At 34.6% G+C, this 21,614-nt stretch overlaps 4 protein-coding genes across 15 annotated transcripts; 2 read left to right on the forward strand and 2 right to left on the reverse strand.

The window, feature by feature from the left end:
* Positions 1–503: 503 nt before the first annotated feature.
* On the reverse strand, positions 504–1,247 carry LOC127900809 (uncharacterized protein At4g02000-like). Its single transcript, XM_052436048.1, has one exon. The coding sequence runs from the start codon at positions 1,245–1,247 to the stop codon at positions 504–506; it is 744 nt and encodes a 247-aa protein (XP_052292008.1).
* Positions 1,248–3,883: 2,636 nt separating this feature from the next.
* Positions 3,884–6,172, forward strand: LOC102613457 (protein TRIGALACTOSYLDIACYLGLYCEROL 1, chloroplastic). Its single transcript, XM_006478699.4, has 3 exons — positions 3,884–4,073; positions 4,482–4,645; positions 4,739–6,172. Exons 2-3 carry the CDS (start codon positions 4,599–4,601, stop codon positions 5,742–5,744), a joined length of 1,053 nt encoding a protein of 350 aa, XP_006478762.2. The 5' UTR covers positions 3,884–4,073; positions 4,482–4,598; the 3' UTR covers positions 5,745–6,172.
* A 2,995-nt stretch (positions 6,173–9,167) lies between these two features.
* On the forward strand, positions 9,168–18,938 carry LOC102612974 (uncharacterized). 12 transcript variants are annotated; one of them, XM_015530517.3, is made up of 13 exons: positions 9,169–9,379; positions 9,589–9,839; positions 10,707–10,805; positions 11,770–11,873; positions 12,677–13,482; positions 13,587–13,709; positions 13,846–13,934; positions 14,013–14,213; positions 15,128–15,526; positions 16,023–16,106; positions 16,347–16,604; positions 17,879–17,961; positions 18,366–18,938. In XM_015530517.3, exons 2-11 carry the CDS (start codon positions 9,666–9,668, stop codon positions 16,386–16,388), a joined length of 2,121 nt encoding a protein of 706 aa, XP_015386003.2. In that variant the 5' UTR covers positions 9,169–9,379; positions 9,589–9,665; the 3' UTR covers positions 16,389–16,604; positions 17,879–17,961; positions 18,366–18,938. The 12 variants fall into 12 exon arrangements, with proteins under 12 accessions (XP_052293412.1, XP_015386003.2, XP_052293404.1 ...); XM_052437444.1 differs by having other exon boundaries at positions 18,454–18,938; XM_052437445.1 differs by having other exon boundaries at positions 18,486–18,938.
* On the reverse strand, positions 18,210–21,396 carry LOC102619401 (probable peroxidase 61). The gene is made up of 4 exons (XM_006478715.3): positions 20,720–21,396; positions 19,663–19,842; positions 19,155–19,314; positions 18,210–18,794 (listed from the first exon to the last, which is right to left on the reverse strand). Exons 1-4 carry the CDS (start codon positions 20,969–20,971, stop codon positions 18,349–18,351), a joined length of 1,038 nt encoding a protein of 345 aa, XP_006478778.2. The 5' UTR covers positions 20,972–21,396; the 3' UTR covers positions 18,210–18,348.
* Between the last annotated feature and the right edge of the window lie 218 nt (positions 21,397–21,614).

Below are 21,614 nucleotides of genomic sequence, written 5' to 3' on the forward strand. Positions count from 1 at the left end.
CAGCCCACGGCAATTCCAGCTAAGGATACTTATTGGGTTCGGTGGGCCTGTTCTACAGGACCCACTGCTAATCCATTTTTTGGAATCACAACTCCCTCCATCATAGTAGAAGTATCACTTTGAGGGCCCAAATTCTCTTTCAGCCCAAGGTCAGATCTTCTCCTCTTAGCCTCTAAAATAATAAGACCCATTTCCAAACTCATTTCCTCCTCCTGTGCAAAACCAGTGCCAATTACGTTCTTTCCTTTATTCTTGAGTTGACTATTAGTTGGCACCAAGTCATAAGTTACCTTATTAGCCCGCGTAGTCCCCTCAATCTCACCGTCCACTTGACCACTAGATATAGTAAGTCCCGATTTTGTGTGAGGAAAGGAATCAACTTTCATTTCATCCGCGGGTTCCATGCTATTGCCATCTTTTGCTTCCCCCATCTCCGGTGGCCCCGAACGCTACCACCTCTCACTGGAATTCAAGTTATTTCATCTTATGGGCGCCTTCATCCACTACCCATAAGGTTTTATGATGTCACCTTCAGGATAATCGTATAAGGACGGGCATTGCCTTTCGGTATGACCCAACAATCCACATATGAAACAAAAAACTTGGAGACGCTCATACTTGAAATCTATCCAAACCCATTCTCCACCGGATTTTTTCAATCGCATGCGGCGCTTAAGAGGCTTCCTAACATCAATAGACACCCTTATACGCATATAATTCCTCCAAACACCCATTAAATTATTTTCGTCGGATGCCTGAAATTCACCAATATAGTCTCCGATATTCCGCAGCACCTTTTCTGAAAGAAAGCTGATCGGTAAATTATAAATTTGGATCCAGAAGGATGTGTAGTATAACGGCACGGCATGAGGTTGTTCTAATTCGCCCAATCGTTTTACAAGTAAGATGTGTTGATCAAACGTCCACGACCCTGATTCAAGAACTCTCCTGATGTCAATTTCATGAAAAAATTGAAATAGGAATAATGTGGGTGATAAATCCTTAATACAAATCCCTTTCCCCGGCCGCCAGAGAGCCGCCATTGTATTTTTCATAGCTGGAAAATTGATTACCTTGTCCGTTAAAAATCTTCCTACCAAGCAATATCGAAAATCAATCCTTCCATCTTTCCCATCTTCAACATCTTCACCTGTGATTATAAGACCCCCAACATCTTCTTCTTCAATAGACAAAGCAGCATAAGTCTCATTCATGCCTAGTGGTTTTCTAGGGTTTATGGTCGTCATGGATGCTCCAAATGGGACAAGGGAAACGTGAGTCTAGAAAATAATGAAAATAAAAGAAAAGATTTAACTTGTCATGGAGACAAGACAAAACTCAACTTGTCATGGAGACAAGACCTCTGAATAATTAAAATCTTATATATTATTCAATTAATAATTTAACGTGTAACCCGATGGTAACATAGAAGAAAGCCATTTTTTTTTAAGTATGTTATACACAGATATTACTGATATTACATCAGACATTACAATTAATATTTACAATTATACTATATAACTGGGACCACCATCATACATTGACACACTGAAGTATATGCCCAGATATTTTAAACCCTCTCTAATATTCGAGGGGTGCCTACTCCACTCACATTTCGTAAGGGAGAGACTGTCTCCACTCAATTAATTGATAATTGAGGAAGAACTGAAACTAATTTCTATAATACTCTTATGGAGGCTCGAAAGAAAGCCAATTAGAATATGATATTGTGGGTTTCTTTTTGCTTTTGAAGAAAGTCCATTAAATAAAGCTAACAGGTTTGGGCCCAAAATTAATCTGATCAAAAGGCCCCATTTCTTTCTTTAAATCAATCTGCTTTTTAATTAGATAAAACGGTATGCCCTCGAAACCGCCAAAGAAACCAGTTAAAAAAAAAAAAAAAAAAAAGCGAGTCAGTAAAATATCCCTGCTCGGTCTCTTGTTCTTCTTTTATCAACAACTATTAGAGTCTCACTTTCATTGCAATTTACGTGGATAACACTCTATGATTGAAAATACATGTCAAAGACTATTTTCAATATATTAATTTGTGCACTGTAAATCAAATTTTTTTTTAAAAAAATAAAACTACATCATTGTTGAAACCAAATATATATATATATATATATATATATATATATAAAGAGTATACATGGCACCATATCACTGTCAAACTCACGGTATTACATATTACAAAAATGTAGATATTTCTTAATTTTTTCTTACCTAATACTATGCCAATCCAAACAATCGATACTTGAGAATTTGCTAGAAAATCACAGGGTACATCGAAAGTAAGAAAACCACCAATATATAAGATAGTAACCATGATTTCAGCAACGCCAGCTGCTTTGACTGTAGCAACGCAACCCAATCCCATCAAGATTGACAAAGATGTGAAAGATGCATGGATTGAAAATAGAAACGAGTAGATGACAGTGAAATTAAATAGAGCATACGACACTTAGGAAACCGATCCACTGGGCAAATGAGTGAAGTGCGCTGGTTAAAGCATCAATAGAGCTTGGAGTTTCTTAGGGAGCAAGCATTTCGATCGATACTATAATGCACATTGCCGTTGTACCTTCTGGACTTCGCTAAGTATCATCCCTCTCGTAATTCTCACTCTCTGGCTTCTGATCTGGTATTGTAATTGTTACACTATCTCCTACAATCTCCTAAACCCTTGGAACTACCTCCTGAATTTCCTCAATCTCCTGAACCCCATCACCCTGAATCCCCAGAACCTCATAATCCACCTAAACTCCGACACTACTAATAGCCATTGATGAAGAGTAAGAAAGGGTCGAAAAAAAAAGAGAGGACAAAAAACACTCTGATGATCATAACCCTTGGATTATCAAAAAGCATTACTATTGTTTGTGTACAGAAAATGAAACTACTATTTTGGGCATAGGCTGATGGAGAATGAAAGCACTATTAATGTTGTTTAATTATTTGGGACAGTGTAGATGTTACTTGAGTTCCCTGAATTCTCACAAAAACTCACAAGCTAAGCTATATCCTCGTTGAGAAAATCGAAAAATTAAGAACAAAACTGTTAGTATGACATTTTACGGGACACTCGTCTAGTTGTTTTATTACACTTTTAATGTGATTTTTGGTCTTTTAGGGTATGTTTAGCACGCATGATTGGAATAGATTGAATTAAATTAGGTCGGATTATATATAATATTGTCATTTATCTATTTTGTACATATCAGATTGGACTATATTAAATTAAATTTAAATGAAAGTAAATAATATTTAAGTTGATATTGAATTAAATATTAACTTGTGTTTATAGATATTTAACAAGAAAATTATAATAACTAAAATAATAATAAAAAATTAAATATATATTAAATTAGTTATGGTAGTCATAATTATAATTAAGAATTATAAATAATCTAAACTATAGGTTATTTCATATGAACTATATCATTTCACATTAGATAAAATAAAATAAAAACTATTTAAATAATAAATTAATTAATAATTTTTTAGTAATAAATAAATATAGTGTAATAAATTATTTTTCTATTAATTATTTCAGCTAAATTCACATAAAACTTTAAGATTGCTAATTCCATAAATTTAAGATTAAAATATAACTTTAGTCTATTAATCTAAGTTAAGTAAGTGTGCCAAACATGTGATTAATATTTTATATCCAAGAAAAATTTAATTCAATCCTGGACCTAATGTAAGCTCCAAACAAAACCTCATATTCCTTATCCAAAAAAAAAAAAAAAAAAACAAAAAACTCACATTCTAAGCCCACGCTGATCAAGGTCCGATTATGGACTTGCTAAACCGGACCCGGGCATGGACTATTTTAATTTTAAATTTTAAAGATTAATTAATTTAAACATTTTGTTTGTAAGGAAAAAAAAAAGTAAAATTAAAATAAACCCTAATGTCGCGCAGTAGTTGAACCCATCCCATTCCCTACTTACGCCGCAACAACCACTTCACTTTCACTGAGTTCGCCGTCGCCGATCACCCATCTCGCCCTGTCTTTCTCTCACTTTCTTGGAGGGTAAAGTAAATCAATGAATGAAATTTAAGAGGTAATTCAGAGATACCCTTTTGTCTTATTCGGCTATTTGAAGTTTCTCGTATCAAATTAATCTGATTTGAGTCGATTTTTTTTTAAATCTTTTCTGGTTGCATTGTTCCAGCAATCAAGAACAATTTTGTTTTCTTCTCCATTATTATTAGGGGGCCTTTCTCGTATTGGTAATTTGGTATTAAGTATTATTTATGCTTGCTTGATTATTGACATAGTTTTGGAGATTGGTTAAACTCTAATGCCACTTTAAAAGGGGAAAAAAGAAAGAAAACACCATTAGGGGCTATAATCGTCTTAGATTTCTGTCTATAGTGTGTATGATGCCCTTTTTTTTTTTTTTGGCCCTTTTCATGTGTGGGGGTTTGAATGGGTTTTAACATGATTGTCACTTTTATGTTTATTACAGTTACATTTGGTCCGTAGCTGCTGTGTTGCAACCGCTATTACAATTGGCGTGTAATTGGATGTCTGCAGTTATTCTTTCAGTTAGAGCGACGCCTTCACCGTAGCTTAAGTTGAAAATATGCAGACCATTTCACATATTCATTCTATCTCTCACTTCTTGAACAGGTTTCACTCTCTACTATCATTGTCACTTTATTGTGGTTACAAATGCCAAATAAAAAGAATTTAATCACAGCTTTTTAATGGATATTTATGCAGAAGGAGCTGTTCAAAGCCCAATGGATTTGTCAAAACGAAAATCTTTAGTTCAAGTTCATTTAGCTTCACTGCTAGAGTTCCTACTTGTAAATTTCTAGTTCCTGCTCGACATACCAGATTGTTTGTGATACCCAACACAGGTGACGGCCACCCATCTGTCTCCATGATGGAAGAAAACAAAATTACAAACCATGCACCCGGTTCTGAAGCAGAGTCCTTTTTGAGCAAATGGTCGCCTCCTCAGTATCTTTGGAGGGGATTATCAGTTCCTGTCTTGGCGGGTCAAGTAATTATTAGGATTATAAAGGGAAAAATACATTGGAGGAACACTCTCCAACAGCTGGAGAGAGTTGGACCAAGATCTGTTGGGGTTTGTCTTTTGACATCAGCATTTGTCGGCATGGCGTTTACTATTCAATTTGTTAGGGAATTCACCAGGTTGGGTTTGAATAGATCTGTTGGAGGGGTCTTAGCCCTTGCCTTTTCAAGGGAGCTGAGTCCTGTTGTTACAGCAATTGTGGTTGCTGGCCGAATTGGAAGTGCATTTGCAGCAGAGTTGGGAACAATGCAGGTCTCTGAGCAAACTGACACGTTGAGAGTTCTTGGTACCGATCCTGTTGATTACTTGGTGACACCTAGAGTAATTGCTTCCTGTATCGCTCTACCATTTTTGACTTTGATGTGTTTCACTTTGGGGATGGCTTCCAGTGCCATACTTTCTGACGGTGTTTATGGCATTAGCATCAACATAATATTGGATTCAGCTCAGAGAGCACTTAGATCATGGGATATAATCAGTGCAATGATAAAATCTCAGGTCTTTGGTGCCATCATCTCTATAGTGAGTTGTGCATGGGGTGTTACCACAATCGGAGGTGCAAAAGGTGTTGGGGAGTCAACAACTTCAGCTGTGGTTATCTCCCTTGTTGGTATATTTGTTGCTGATTTTGCTCTTTCTTATTGCTTCTTCCAGGGAGCTGGAGATTCCCTGAAGAACTGTGTTTAATTGGTTATATGCCACTGTTTATGGACACATCCTGATGTTTCATCAGGTATCTCTGATGCTGGTCGTTTCCCAAATATATATATTGCAATAGTATTAGCCATGAGTCAGAAATGTAAGTAATACACTTTCAAACTTATCAAATATTGAACACTTGAGCCAGGTGTGCGGGTTGGTGGGATCTGTTGCTGTAGCACGTACTTGTTCGCCATATTATTATTGCTTACAGGTTGGAGAATGAAAAAACACGTTGTCAATTATGTGAATTGAAGATGTTTAATAGTGAATTGTTTGGTCGCTGCTTTAGACTTGGCATTTATTTAACTTTTGTATTGCTGCAATGTTTGTATATAATTTACCTGTTTAGGATAATCACATGCACCTTATTTGGCATATTTATTAAATAAAAGCTATGACACATTCAGAGTTCATCCACATTTTTCAGAAAGTTTGATGTATATTACTCTAAATGCATGAAAAGCTATGCTGTTAGCAAGTTTCATCTTTCTTTATATGACATAATTGGTAAGCATGACTGCGTACTTAAAGTGAGAATTACAAGTTTTCTTCTTACACACACATAAAAGCACTTAAACAAATAGAATTAAACATGACTTCTTTCTCTAGGGTTATTTTGTTGCTAGTACTCCTTGTTTCATCTATCTAGAATAGGGATGCCTCTATATTTGGTCCTAAACTTCGTATAAGTAGTTAGGAAATGGCTTGGATCTTACTGATGATCTTGGTGAACACGTGCTACATCAAGATAATAGCTTTCCAATTACTTTCCATCCTAAGTTCTTTGAAGGAACTCTTGTTCAACTGTAGTGGGCAGATTCATTGGTTCGACATATATGATTATCGCAGGAATGGGCATGTGTGTGTGTGTGTGTTTGTGTGTATAGATTTGAGAAGATTTAGATCGTGTATATTAAAATAATGAGTAATGATACTGTCACAAACTCTTGTACAAATTTATTTTGTACAAACTGACGTGGCATTAATTCATTGGTTGAATGAAAATATAAATTAATAAAAACAAATCATGTGGGCCAAGTGATATTTAATTTAACCAATCTTATCATGCCACATCAGTTTGTACAAAATAAGTCTGTACAAGAGTTTGTGGCTGTATCATTACTCTAAAATAATTGAGAAGATCTATTTGGTTTACCAGCCCATTATTTTTTATTAACAACAATTTGACGAATGAACTTAAAAACTCAAAATCATTTAAAACAACCTAACAATTTTTATCATTTAAACTAATTGATACCTACCCACAGACAAAAAAATGTGTCACATTTATTAATTTGTCATGAAATTAATAAAGAAGCCACAGTTGGACCGTGGATATTGTTTATTAAGAAAAATATTTTGGAACTCTTTATACATAGTGAAAAATTACCCGTCAACCATGTAATTTGAAGTTGTTTAATGAGTGAATTGTTTGATTCCTTAGACTTGAAATTTATTTAATTTTGGTATTGCTGAAATGTTTGTAGGGATGAGAGGAAATAATTTGCATGTTTAGGATAATCATATGCCCCTGATTTATATTCATTAGATAAAAGCTACAACATATATCCAAAATTTATCCACAATTTTTGGACAAATGGTTTTCCTATTACTCTATTTTATATGGAAAGACATGCTCTGCAAAATTCATCTTTCTTCATACGACATAATTGCCACTTATGATTGCCTATTTAAGGTGAGAATACAATTTTCATAAAAACACTGAAACAAAATTAAACAAGAAGAAGCAATCATGACTTGTCTCTCTAGAATTTTGTTGTTCCTAGCACTTTGGTCCATGTGCAATATCAATGCCTTCATATTTAATCCTAAAATTCATGTAAATATCTTCAACAAGTTAGGAAATGGCTCGGATCTCACCCTTTATTGTAAGTCCAAGGATGATGATCTCGGTGAACACGTTGCCTTTCCATTCTAAGTTTTTCGGAGGAACTCTATTCTACTCTAGTTTTAAATGGAGTAGACAATAAACCTCATTGTCATAAGTATCGTTAGGAATCAATTATGCTTGCTAAAGTTTTTACTCCTTTTTATTTACATGACATTGCATATCTGTTTATATTGAAATCTATTTAATTATTCCATTATACTCAGCATGGATGCTTCATTCGGTTGATTTTGGGATTGTCAACTTTGTGTAATTGGGCTGGAGTTTTGTGGTCTTTGGGTTAACATTTATCAATTTATAATTGGGTTTATAAAATCTAACTATTTCCACCGTTTGGTATCTGTCATTTTATTCTACATAAATTTTCTTGTTGAGTGGAATTTGCGGTTGGCATAAAACCTAATTTGAGAGAATATGGGTGACTTAACCACGGCGTCAAAGGAAATTGCATACACTAAATTTATTTTATTCCATTCCATTGCATTATAGGCGGTGACTTTTTCCAATGTATTTGTCAAATTAACACAATATAGAATATATATATATATAATATTGTCCTACTTCTAAATGATTTTGAATTAGTGATACAATCGATTAGACCCTATACATTAAAAAAATTGGCTGATTTATTTGGTTTACCAACTCCTTTTGATTCTTTTTTTTTTTTTTGGTAACAAAAATTTGGTCAAACTACATGAAATAGACTAAAAAAATGTCTCATTCCTAAATTTTAATGAGAGATGAATTAAAAACTCGAAATTTCTGAAAATAACCAAATAAATCATATCATTTAGACTAGTTGAGACCTACAAACGTAAAACATGTGGCACGTTTATTAATTTGTCGTAAAATTAGATTATATATCATACATGATATCACTTGATAATTGTTTGATTGAATCATATTTTAAAGTGAAATTTAATTGGATTAAAATTTTCACAAATTGATTAACTACTCAACATAATTATGAATGAACCCCATAAATTGAGAACAAAACAATTATATTCTTGCATGATATACCACAATTAGACCGCGGATATTGTTTTGTTTAAAAAAAAAAAATTAAAATCCTTTATAGTTTAAAAAAATTGTCTTTTGAAATTTAATTACATCTTTAAGGATAAAAACACTATCATTACCATGCCTTCATTTTTCTTTCCATGAGAAATGGTGTGTTAGATAATGTCTCCTCTTGGTGTCATAATTAAGCATGCAAAAAAAAAAATAATATCTATCATTTATTTTATTCAAATAACACTTTCTCAGCTTTTATAAAGTATTAATACTTAATCTTAATGAATTAAATCCCCAAAAATAATTCAACAAATTAATCAAAATATAACTCAGAGGTAAAACAATACTCTTAATATCTTATGAAATATTTTTAACATTAAATAAAAACATTTAATTCAATATTTTCTTTATATAAAATAACAATAATAGCAATTCGTATACAATAAATAATAAAATAAGAATTTAAATAATAAGTGAAAATCTAACCGGGAAAAAAATTAAAAAAAAAAACGAAAAGAGAATGAGCAAAATTCAAGCAAACCCAAAGAAAAAGAAACGGTTTTTGTTGAGTAAATGACGAACGGAGAAGAAGAGCTCTCCTCCATTCACAAAGCAGAAGAAGAAGAAGAAGAAGAAGAAGAAGCAGCAGCAGAAGAAGAAAGCGAAGGCATCTCCTTTTCGTTTCATTGTCTCACAGGTACAATTTATACGTATAGCATACTCGTAGACCTACGGACACGTTTGTTTAATCAGTCGCGATGTAGATCGATGATCCGATCGCCGTTGACTCCTCGGATTTCAATCTCACTTTACTCATTTCCTACTAACAACAATAATTATTATTTCGTTTAATTTGACCGGTTAAATGATAATAAATTTAATTAATTGATTTAATTTTACGCGCAGATGATGCGCGTTTAGGCGTCTGATGGTGGTAGGGTTTGGGGGAGGGAGGCAGAGACAGAGAGAGGATAGTGTGAATTATGATGTATTGTGTAGGAGGAGGGGGAGGAAGAGGAAGCGGAGGAGGGGGAGGGGGAGGGGGAGGGGGACAAGAGCAATGGGACTGTGGGAAATCGGGGACGTTGAATTTCCAAAGAGTTGGTTCTATCGTTCGAGATATTGGAGATCCTTGTCTTTCTCATTCGCATATAAAGGTTGTTTCTTGTTATAGCTGTAAGCCTCTTTCTAATCTTAACTTCTTCTTTTTTCTATTTTTATTTATTTATGTATTATTATTATTATTTTTCTTTTTATCATTTCGTTTTCATTTGCTTTGTTACTTTTAATGTGTATCGGCTTTTACTTTGTTGCTGTGTTTAAATTAGATTAGTCAGTTGTGAGTAGCATGCTTGCATGCGTGTTTATAGTGAAAATTAGACAACAGATTGACCTGGAGAAAGTTTCATGAGGTACCGTTAAGGTGAAACTAGATGCTATTTTTGCATGTTTTGTCATAAAGTTTTGGTGGAGATTGTCATAACCTTCCTGCATTTGGAAACAGTGGTATTAAAAGGATAGTTGTGATGTGTTTAAGCTGCGTAGGTATAGGAAAGCATGGGATAGAAGCTGCAGACCGAAAATAGTATACAAGTCAGTATTGTTAATGTGTTTTTTGAGCATAAACTGTGGTCTTGCTTTTGGTACATAGATCCTTTGGAGTCGAATGATGTTTACCTTCTCAATAGGTCTAGTAATGGATCTTGGAGAAGGTTATATTAGGAAACCCCCATCTTAATTTGCATCTGCTAATAGTTTTTGGGAACTCATGTCACTTTCTTATGTTGGCATGATATGTCAGTTATTTCCATTTTCATTTCTAATAGAATTTGATGACTGAGGTTAAAATGCAAACTTGTATGAGTTGGTTTTGAGTCAATCGGTATTTTCCCAAAAAAAAAAAAAAAAGGCTGTTTTTGTTTGTTTCTATTTTCCTTTTTTGAGTGAATTGCGAATTATTAGTCTTTATTTTTTCTTTATTGTTAAAATTTGTTAATAAATTTTGATTATTGTCCATATTGCAGGTAAGCAGAATTCTTAAGCCAGAAAAATGGCAGGCATGTTTTGATAGTGATGGGAAGGTTTCAGGTTTTCATAAAGCACTCAAGTTGATTGTTCTCGGGGTATGTTGTTTACTATCATTAATGATATCTCTAGGTCTATTATTAGATGCTCTGGGGTTTTAATTGCATTTCATAGTACTACTCATCCTTTGGTGAAGGTCTGTATATTTTTGCTTCCTAGCATAATTGCACTTCAGCAATAGAGAGTATGAATATGATAGGAATCATAAGGACTGTATCAACCAATTTATATATAACCATTTCATAAGTATATGCATCATTTCTGTCTACGTGCCCAAATTATTCGTATCCTATCATGATATTTAAATCCTTGTCAAATGTAATCTGGTAATTACAGGAAATCAAGCATATACGAGCAATTTATAATTGTAAACTTTCAATGGATATGCTGTGGATCTTGGCCTCTCTCTCTTCTGATATGTTTGTAGTATGTGTCAAAACTGTACATATGGCTCTTTCTGGGGGAGGTCAGGGAGGTGTTGGGATTGTTCTATCCTTTTGGTTTACTTTAGTTTCACATATGTATTTTTGGAAGTGTTTAACAACATCATGGAGAACATATTTTAAACATCATCTGCCAGAGGTCAAATATTAACATAAGATGTTTGCATATATATTCACAGTGTCATAGTGAATATCAACATTGCTTGGCTGCTATATTTGTATCAGTTCTGGGTCGACTCATAGGTTAGGCAGTTGTAGTTTCATATGTAACTTTGAATTGGCCAATTGGCTTTTTTCTGATACTTGGCAATATCTTATTGTTTGCAAGGTGTATGTTTCCTGTTACATTAAACTCTTATTTTTTGAGATTTTGGTTGCTTATTTTCTTTAGTTTATGTACTTGATGAATGTCTTATCAAAAGTTCCTGTGCTAGTTACGATGATTCGTTGATGGAATGAAAAATGTTTTTACTTATTGTTCTTCTTATGGTGGTGTTTACCTCTGACATTTGATCATCGTTATGATCATTGTTGTGTCAAATTATTTGTAACATGGTAGGGTGTAGATCCATCTATCAGGCCAGAAGTTTGGGAATTTTTACTGGGTTGTTATGCACCAGGAAGCACAGCTGAGTACCGAAAGCAACTGAGAATAGCTCGAAGGTATTGTGTTGCTGTTGCTGTTACTTTCAATTGCTGATTTCTGTGGCTACTTTGCTTGCAAAGAAGAGTAGTTAAATACTCTTGGTTAATTGGAGGCACAAATGACTACAGTTACTATATTCAGACAGCTCTCAAAATATCATTTTCTTACATACTCATCTATTGCTTCTTAGATTGCAAAATAGACGCTTAATGTCTTAGTCAAATGTGTTCAATTTTCTCATCATTCATTTGTCTTTGGTTTATTCTGTCTGAAGCTTTTGTTTAATTAAGAAAAGCCTCAATATAGTGGCAAGGGACTAGTTTGTCTGATAATTGTTTTTGCAGGAAACTGTTATGTTTTTCAGATGGGTTTAGCCTTATCACTTGCATTTCGTTGAGTGATGTTAGTGAAAATCGTATTATTTTGATGTAGTTAATTTAATAACCAATTATTGCTTAACTTGATAAGTGAACTTTGGGTTATTGTAATGAGAAAACGGCTTTGTAAATGAAGCATGATATGCCGAGGGAGGCTATAACTTTCATACGCATCAGCAATCCGGCATTTCCTTGAACTCATTTGAATACCTTGGTCGGAATTCTCTTTAAAAATACCCGTAGAAATCCGTGCTAATTCAATCATGCTTGTGGACATGGTTAAATCTATGAATTTTAATTATTGAAAAGTTTGATGAAACCTCTAATTTTGGCTACAAAATGTAGGTATTTTTGTATGTTGGAATGTAAGTATTTTACACCTTTGAAATCATGACAACGATTCATTGTTATGTAAGCGCGGCCTTATGAGACTTATTTTTCAGGGAACGCTACGAGGACCTGATCAAGCAATGTCAGGTGATGCATTCAAGCATAGGAACTGGTTCACTTGCTTATGTTGTGGGGTCCAAGGTTATGGACATGAGGACATCATCCAAAGATGATGGACCAAGGGAAGCTAAAGTTGAGAGTGGAGAGCCTTCTGTTGATAATACTAATCAATCGAAGAGTTTTTATGATTCAAGTAAAAATTGTACAGATATATCATATGCATGCCAAAAAGAAAGTTCTATTGATTCGGCTGACCTTGTCAGCGTTCGGGAAAGTGCAGATAGTGCAGCATATGACTCTTCTTGTTTTATATCTGCTTCTGGTCCATGCAACTGCAGTTCCCTTAAACGAGGGAGAGAAGCTCGTGGATCACCTTATGTAACTGAAAGTTATATTGATTTTCCTCCTTTACCTATCACAGATTTGTTTGAGAAGAATGGAAAATATGAGAAAAATAATGGGGTTTGTGAAGAAAAACCTTCTACACGACATAAATTGAGATTAGAGGATGATAGAATGCATAGTTTTCAAATTGCTAATAACGCTGATTTAATTATGGAGTCAAATGGTTCACCATCTAACAGCATTTCTCACCACATGAAGTCAGAAATTGAAATGGCTTCTCCTGGTTCCCATGAACCAGAATTGTGGTCAAACAGTCAGGATTTCAAAACAGAAATAACCGACAGATTGAGAATATCAGATGCTCCAGACGTGCCACTGAATACAACCACATCCCCGGGAGAGGCTGTCAAAGAAGAAAGGGTATCTGAATGGCTTTGGACTTTGCACCGAATAGGTAACTTAGTTATGAGTCCCTTATTTTATCTTAACCTAATGTCAGTGAATGCTTGCTTAAGTCACTTCCTCTTCTTTTGTCTGACATGATTTTTTCTATTGTAGTTGTTGATGTGGTAAGAACAGATAGTCATCTTGAATTCTATGAGGATGCAAAAAATTTAGCTAGGATGTCAGATATCCTTGCTGTTTACGCTTGGGTAGATCCTGCAACCGGTTATTGTCAAGGTTGTAGCCTTTTATTCTCTGTTGTAGCTTTAGTTGAACGCACATGTTATGTGATTACTATATTCTTAAATTCAAGCTTCAAAGAAGTCAACTTTATACTTATATTTCACTATGCTGTTTATATTTCTGATTGTAGGTATGAGCGATTTGCTATCTCCTTTTGTTGTTTTATTTGAAGACAATGCTGATGCATTTTGGTGCTTTGAGATGCTCTTAAGGAGAATGGTATTTCTAATTTTGACAATTCTGTTTAGCTAGATTATAATATGACTTTCAATAATGATTATTTTTCACTTCTTTCAGCGCAACAATTTCCAGATGGAAGGACCAACGGGAGTTATGAAGCAGTTGGAAGAATTGTGGCATATTTTGGAACTCACAGATAGGGAAATGTATAAACATCTGTCGAATATAGGTGCTGAAAGCCTACATTTTGCATTTCGGATGCTGCTGGTACTGTTTCGCCGGGAGTTATCATTCAATGAAGCTCTTTGTATGTGGGAGGTTTGTATGCCTTAAGTTCTCTCTTGCCGAATACATTGAAGAAAGTATGAAAATTTATGGTGTCAACTACAATATTGTATTATTAGGATGTAAATGAAAAACCAATAAAGAAAAACTGACTAAATAACATATCAATACCGACTCCTCCCTAAGGGGGCAGGGTGGTCAATATTGATCTGTCATAGAACAAGGAGTTGTGTTTTCCAGGGTTTTTATGGACCACATTTATGAGTAGGTTGATTATATGCAAGTCAAGTCTCTAGATAGAAAATTAATGTTATTGACAGGTTACCTACTGCCATGTTTTCCTGTTGCAAGTTGCACATACCCTGTTAAAGAAGCATTAAATTGTTATTATATTCAACCACTTCAATAGGTAGTTGAGTGGAAATATGCTTCTCAGTTTATGTTTGGGTTTTAGTCATGGCAATCATTCATATTGCGGTAGGGCCATCTTCATTTAATGGGTTTGCAAACAGAGGAAGGTTTGCTGCGTTAGGGGGTGCCACTGACATTTTCATTTTTTTTTTTGACAAAAAACGTGTCACTCTGCCTATAAGATTATATATGCCAATAATTTGGTATCACATCTTTACTGACAGCATAAACATCAACTTGATTAGCTTCTGTTTCTGTGGTTAATTTGAGTTTGTCAAGTTTTGAGGGATCTAATCGATACAAGTTATTGGCCATGTTACTGGAGATTGTAATTGGGGCCTGTGTACCTATGTTAGTAGTAGGTTTATATCCTGGGGAAAATCTTGTCTTATTTTGATATTTAGTTATGATTTTATTTACATACTGGTTTTTCATTGGCGAAATTGTTTGCATGATTGGATTTCTTAATAGGTTTGATGTGGCCCCTCAAAATAGTCTCTGATATTTTTCACTGAGAATAATCATCCTTGATGCAGATGATGTGGGCTGCTGATTATGATGAAGCTTCGGCAAGCACTTTAGAGGAGAAGTGTCTGGAACAGTTGGTTGTACAGCTTTCAAGGGAGTCTGTCGTAATAAGAGAAGGAAGCACAGAAAACAGTGGTGGTGATTTAAAGGGTGGCTTACAACCAAAAAATGGAAACATAGAGTGTTCCGTCTCTGCCGATGATGGAATAAAATCAGCATCAGCTCATCCCTTTTGTGGCTTGACCAGGACTTTTTGGTCAAGAAATGGTTACTCACAGAATTTTACTGTAGTCTCATCAACCTGGAATGTGAATGAAGAATTACCTGTCTTTTGTGTGGCAGCTATTCTTATAATGAACCGTCATAAAGTTATGAAAGAAACCCGTTCAATTGATGATATGATAAAGGCAGGTGTATTACTGAACTTTTATGATACAATTTTTCCTTCTGCCAACTATTAAGTGCTTGATTGTGAACCGTTCTTCTTTGATGCCACATCCTTGAGAATATGCAAACGCATGTCTATGTGCATATATATATGCCTCACAGAAAACAGACTGATGGACATTAACGTGTAAATCGATTAAAGGGTAAAATTTGGCAGTTATATGCAAAGGAAAATGATAAGCTTTAATGAAATAGGTTTGTTCACAGCTATGTCTATGAACAATCTGAAGGACCTTTTATCACAAATTTCTTGTTTGTGCATGTATGATCTGTTCACTTGGAATGGAGTTCTTTTTCCATTTCCACCTTTGGATTATGATTTTCCTTCACAAAGTTGGATTTTGATTTTTAAATCTTGAAAGTTGGATTGTGATTTTTAAATCTTGAAAGTTAGATTTTTGGGATCATTGACAATCTGCTAACTTAAAGTTTATGCTCAAATTTTTCACATTGCAGATTTTCAATGATAACCTGCTGAAGATCCATGTAAGAAGATGTGTCCGTGCAGCAATCAAAACTCGAAAGAAATATTTTTACAAGGCAAGATGATCATAATCTTTGTTTTCTCAAACCTTAGGAGCCAGCAGCTGATTTTTTATTTGTCCTCTATGCTAATTGAAAGTGAAGTTCAGCATCTTTGTTTGTATACTTCCAATCTTATATTTGATTATTGCACTCGGTGACTGGAAAAGAAAATGCTGTCACCACTTTTAGGACATGCTATATTTTTCTTGCATATTTTTGTTACATTTATCTAAATTGTTATTTTATTTGAATCAGCTAATAAAAAGCAAGAGCCACAGAGCTGGGAATGGTGAATAGAACTACACTATTTGCTGTTTACTTCCATGGCCCAAGCATAGAATGATAGAAACGGAACTTTGAGTTCATACTGATAGATTTGGATTTCAAGATTGTGTGGCATGATGGAATTTGTTATTTAGATCTCTTATCATGCAGAAGTTTAAGGTTGGGCTTTTGCGGTCTGAAGATAATGCTGATTGTTTGTACATCATTATCTTTCACATTTTCTGGAAGGTAGTTACTGTCTTTGTTCTGCTTTCATGCCTGTATTGCATCTATCATGTCTGCTGCAAGTAAATATATAGAATACATGTGTATGTAACTTTTTGCTGAGCTGAATTGGGATTGCTTGTCAGATATAGTAAATTTAAATGTTACTGCAAAAGGGGCTATACACCAAAGTTTCCTATGGACTAAAAGAGTGTTTTGAACTTGAACTCTTGATCTTTCATGTTGTGTAGACTTGTTTCAAACTGTAAATATTGCCATAGTGGTTCATCCTTTGAACAAAAATTAATCCCTTGTAACTAGAGTTGGTTCATTGGCCATTGTTTGAGAATCTGAAAGATTTCAAGTTTAATAGATGATGGAAAGAATAAAAGTTGATAATATAGCTCTGATGTCAAGCTAGTAACAATTTTTTAAACATAATTGGTATAAAGATATCAAGTTACAGATGATCCTTAAATGACCATTCTTATATGCTAGAATAAAACTTTAGGTAATTATTATTATTATAAGCAATTATCTAATATGTAGACATTCTTTTACACCACCAATTTATCTAACTAAACAAAATTTCTCATTTCAAGCTGAACATAGCGTATGGTCATACATTCTGATTTTCTATCTGCCTCTTTTTATGAAATTAAACCAAATAGGGGAACCTCCAGTTATCAACTCTTTTCTTAAGGTTCAAAAATTCAATTTGTAATTTATTTATTTTTCTATTCTTCATTGATAGGTAATTTTCCTTGACTGTCAGTTGAACAAGATTATGTCACACAGTTGACTTTGAAAATTCAGTCAGCTGGTATTATTTTGAAATGTCTCGATTGTTTTTTCCCTTTTTGCTCTCGTTATTCTTTCTTGTGCAGCTTTTTCTTGTTCCTTTGACATCATATGAGGATTGACACCTTCTTTCATTCTCCTATTTATTGTTTCTTATTGAACAGAGCACCTCTTTGTTTTTAGCATTTTCAGATGTGAAAACTAGTATCAGTTAACAATAGGTCATGGCTTTCAAGGATGATTTTGATTTACTGAATTTACTTAAAGAGGGCTTAAACACTTATCAGAATGAGAATGAATTATTTGTTCTCTCCACTGCCATCATTTTAAGCTTTAGACCATGCTTTAATGAAATTACATTAATGCCACCATTTCAAAAGACCAATGTGCCTGAAAATGTTACAAAATGCATGCTTCTTATTTTCATTTTTAATTTTCCATTTATGCATTAGCTAACACTGTTTTCTCATTTTTTGCCGCCCTCATCTTCAACTCAGTGACAAGCTTGACAAGAGGGAAGGTTTCTTGGTTGGGGGGCATCCAGGCCCTGATCATTTAGCAATCATGTACATCTCTACAGGTTAGGGGAACACAATTTTTTCGTTTTTCATTTTTTAAATTTTCCTGTAGCATATATCTGGAAAGCAAATTGTTTACAGATAGTTTTTGATTGCTTATCCTCTTGGGTATGTGAATTTGAGAAAGTGTCAATTAGATCAAGAAACCATTAGATAAAAACAAGAAAAGAAATGTTGGTGATCACAATTGAAGTTTCCTGTCATAAAAATTTATTTGTGAATAGATAAATAGATTTCTTCTTCTTTTCTTTTCTTTTTTGCCCCCTCATCTTTTTATTTATGGAATATTAATTTCATCCTAGCACAAAACAATTCCACTTAAAAAAAAACTCTTAGCTTTATGATGACAAATTTTTATCTTCATCTGCAAATCATCATAACCCTCCCTATTACCTTTTGCAATTAGTATCTGCATTTGTGCATCGGCAATTTCTGCGTATCTCCCCCTGCTTCCCAGTCAAAACATTAATGCTGCCCATCCGACTCATTGACAGAGCTAATGCTTTCCTAAAATCTTCAAAACCAGCAGCAAATTCATCAACAATTTGAAGTGTGTTGTTATCACCATTGGATAACTGCTGATCAACTCCAAGAACTGCTTCATGTGTCTTAACTCTGGAGTAGTAGGACTCAGAAAATCTGTAACTGGAGCCAGTTTCTGGGTTTAGATAAACAAGTGGATCAGATTGACCCTTTCTTGTTCTGGGTGGACACTCCTTTCTCAGTCGATTTAAAAGTGTTGTGTTCATACTTGGGTCTGGCTTTCCAGTATTTTTGTAATTGTAGAGCCGGTCAACAATGTAGCGGCATCGAGTTTGGCCCATTGTGTGTGCTCCTGAAATAGAGGAAGAAAAGTTATTTTAAGTGAAGAACGGTACCGGGTGAAATGGAAAGAATTCACTGAATTAACAAAGTGATGAATGGTAGCTTATACAGAGAATTTTAGAATTTTTTTTTCTCCCTGAGATGGAGAACGTGAGTTCAGGCTTTTACATATTTTGAACTACCTTTTCAAATGTCCTGCTTAGGGAATATATTTCTGATTTTCTCCATCAGCAAATGCAACTGAGATTCATACAGTGTCTGTACTGTTAAATCTCTGAATTTTTTGTTTTGGGGGGTTTTAGCTTTTCTTACTTGCGCCGGTTTTATTGGTTCGTTTAATAGATTCTTTTGAGGTATTAGAGAACCTTACCTAGGAGGGTTACCATGTCCTGCACATCTAAACCTTTGGATTGGAAGCATGCCAAAGATTCTTTCCATGAGATGGACGGTGATGGGAGGTCTACAGATTCTTTGGTTGATGTCATACCGTCCCTTCTTCCTGTAAACACAGGATAAGATGGTGCGCCTGCCTGTTGATTCATCAAAATATGAATTAGTGACTTAGTTAACAACTTATAAATGGTGGCAATTCCTCAATATGCCCTTACGGTGCCTGCATCTGTATTTTTTAAAATTTTATGCCTTTTCAATTGATTGTTTATTTTTCTAAGACGTAAGGGGTGGGCGAAATCCGAATTGACTTTTTTAAACCCCCAATCTCCCTAGGATTCGAGCTTAGGGTGGCCGGTCAAAAATGGTTACTTGAAAACCTCGTCGTGACTGTTTGAGCGTTAAATTACCCGGAAATAAGTTTGCAATTTATAGTGGAATACAAAAAATTACATAAAATATAGGGGAAGCAAAATAAAAACGCATACCATGTGAACGGCATCCCTGGTGGCAAGGTTGAGTATATCGGAACAAGAGACGGCACCTGGGCAGCGTTGTTCAAGAACAACTTTGATCTTGTCGATGAGAACGAACGCCCCAAGTCCCCAGTTTTGTGGTGCAGTCTTTTCTGAGTTTGGTCTATCAAGCAGAATTGATGCATCACATCCCTGGATTTAGCAAATCACGATATCAACGTAAAATCACCATAAATTTAACATTCAATTGCATAGGTAAAATTTTTGTGATAGCACGAAACATAAAATATGGAGCACATTATCCTGAGCATAGTTACGTTATTAAAGAGAAACATAGAAATTGCTGGGCATGCTTGCCGGCGACGCCAAGGCCATGTTCTGTGAAATTAATAATTGGGGCAAAATCTGAAAAATGTTTAGGCCACCTGTAACTTATACCAGTAAGATTAATTGTTTGCTTTAGCATTAAACCACGTTCAGAGCGCATACTTTTGGTAAAATCAGGAGAAAATTATCAAAAGCCGAAACTAATCATTTTTTTTTCTCATGTTCTAAAGTATTTAAAAAAAAATTATTGTCTTTTGAAATTTTCATCAATTAATTTGTCTTTAGAAGTTTTTGTCAATCGATTGTGGGTTTTATCAATTCAGAGATAAAATAGTAGAAATAAATAATTGAAAGTTGACCCTTTTTTTTTTAACCGCAGGAAAATTTTGACGAGTTTTGAAAAGTGAGGAGAGAAATGACTAATTTACTAAAAGAGTTTTCATCATTTTCCCGTAAAATCAGCTTATAATAAGCGATAGCAAGTTCCTATACAGCCGAGCATCAATGAAAATACACATATCATGTTCTTTTCCAAGAAGCTATTGCTTGGAATAGAGAAGCATTTCAGTATTTCCTTAAACAGCTTCTCCCGGAAAAACTGCCAAGTGCTTCTGGAGAAAGAACCAAGCTAGTAAAAAGCAATTTCTAATCAAAATTCTCTAGAGTTAAAACAAAATGATAAGTAAAGATCAGAAATAAAAAGGGCAAAATTTAGAAAGGAAAAAATGATAAAGAGACATACAGTTACAAAGCAGTCAGAGTAGAGCAAACGGAGGAGTTTAGGGGCGATGGTTTTATCGTGTTTGTAGAACAGCTCCACTTGGTGCCTGATATATGCCTCTGCATCATCGCATGTATTATGAACCTTGTAATAGTGCCATTCCAATTTCACCGGCTGCGGCAGAGACACCGCCGCATCGGCGTTGGCCACAAACAAGCTCAGTGCCAGAGCCAACAGTGGGAGAATCATCACGAACCGTGGATCGCTACCCATTTTTCCTTTTCTTTTATCAAATTCTCTCCCACTAGGAAACCCTAATTGCACTAAGCTTGTAATATATGTATGTGTATATACTGAGCTTGTTTGTATGGTTCTTGAGCTAATATTGGCAAGTGCAACTTACATTCATGCGCATGTAAGGCTTTATATAGACTAGGGTTTTAGCCTCGAGCCTCGTGGCATAACCGATCGACACGGCTGAGAGGATAAATTTTCAAATCTTGTTAGATTAATAATCTTGGGTATAGAAATATTTATGCTGAAGGCACCGTGTGACGGGGGAAGAAGGCAAGAAGCTGTTCACATCACATGCAACCAAGGTGTTTTCAACATTCTTCTACGCCATATTGTACTCGAAATGTAAATTTTGAGTAACATGCATGCATGTGATTACATTGGCTTTAGGGCAATTAATTTTAGAATGAAAAAAGATTTTGGCGATCCAAAAAAAAGGTTTTTTCGTATCCAACGTTCATGTATTGTGACTCGATAATCAAGATCTGAAAAAGGTATCAGCATGATTTAATTATTATGAGCTTTGGATTTTGTTCGTAAAAGTTGGTAAATCATAAGATAATCATATGTTTATTATGATGTAGACTCTTTTACCAGACAAAGTTAACAAACCGCAGCGACT

Source organism: Citrus sinensis, chromosome 3 (assembly GCF_022201045.2).
Source record: "Citrus sinensis cultivar Valencia sweet orange chromosome 3, DVS_A1.0, whole genome shotgun sequence".
Classification (NCBI taxonomy): domain Eukaryota; kingdom Viridiplantae; phylum Streptophyta; class Magnoliopsida; order Sapindales; family Rutaceae; genus Citrus; species Citrus sinensis.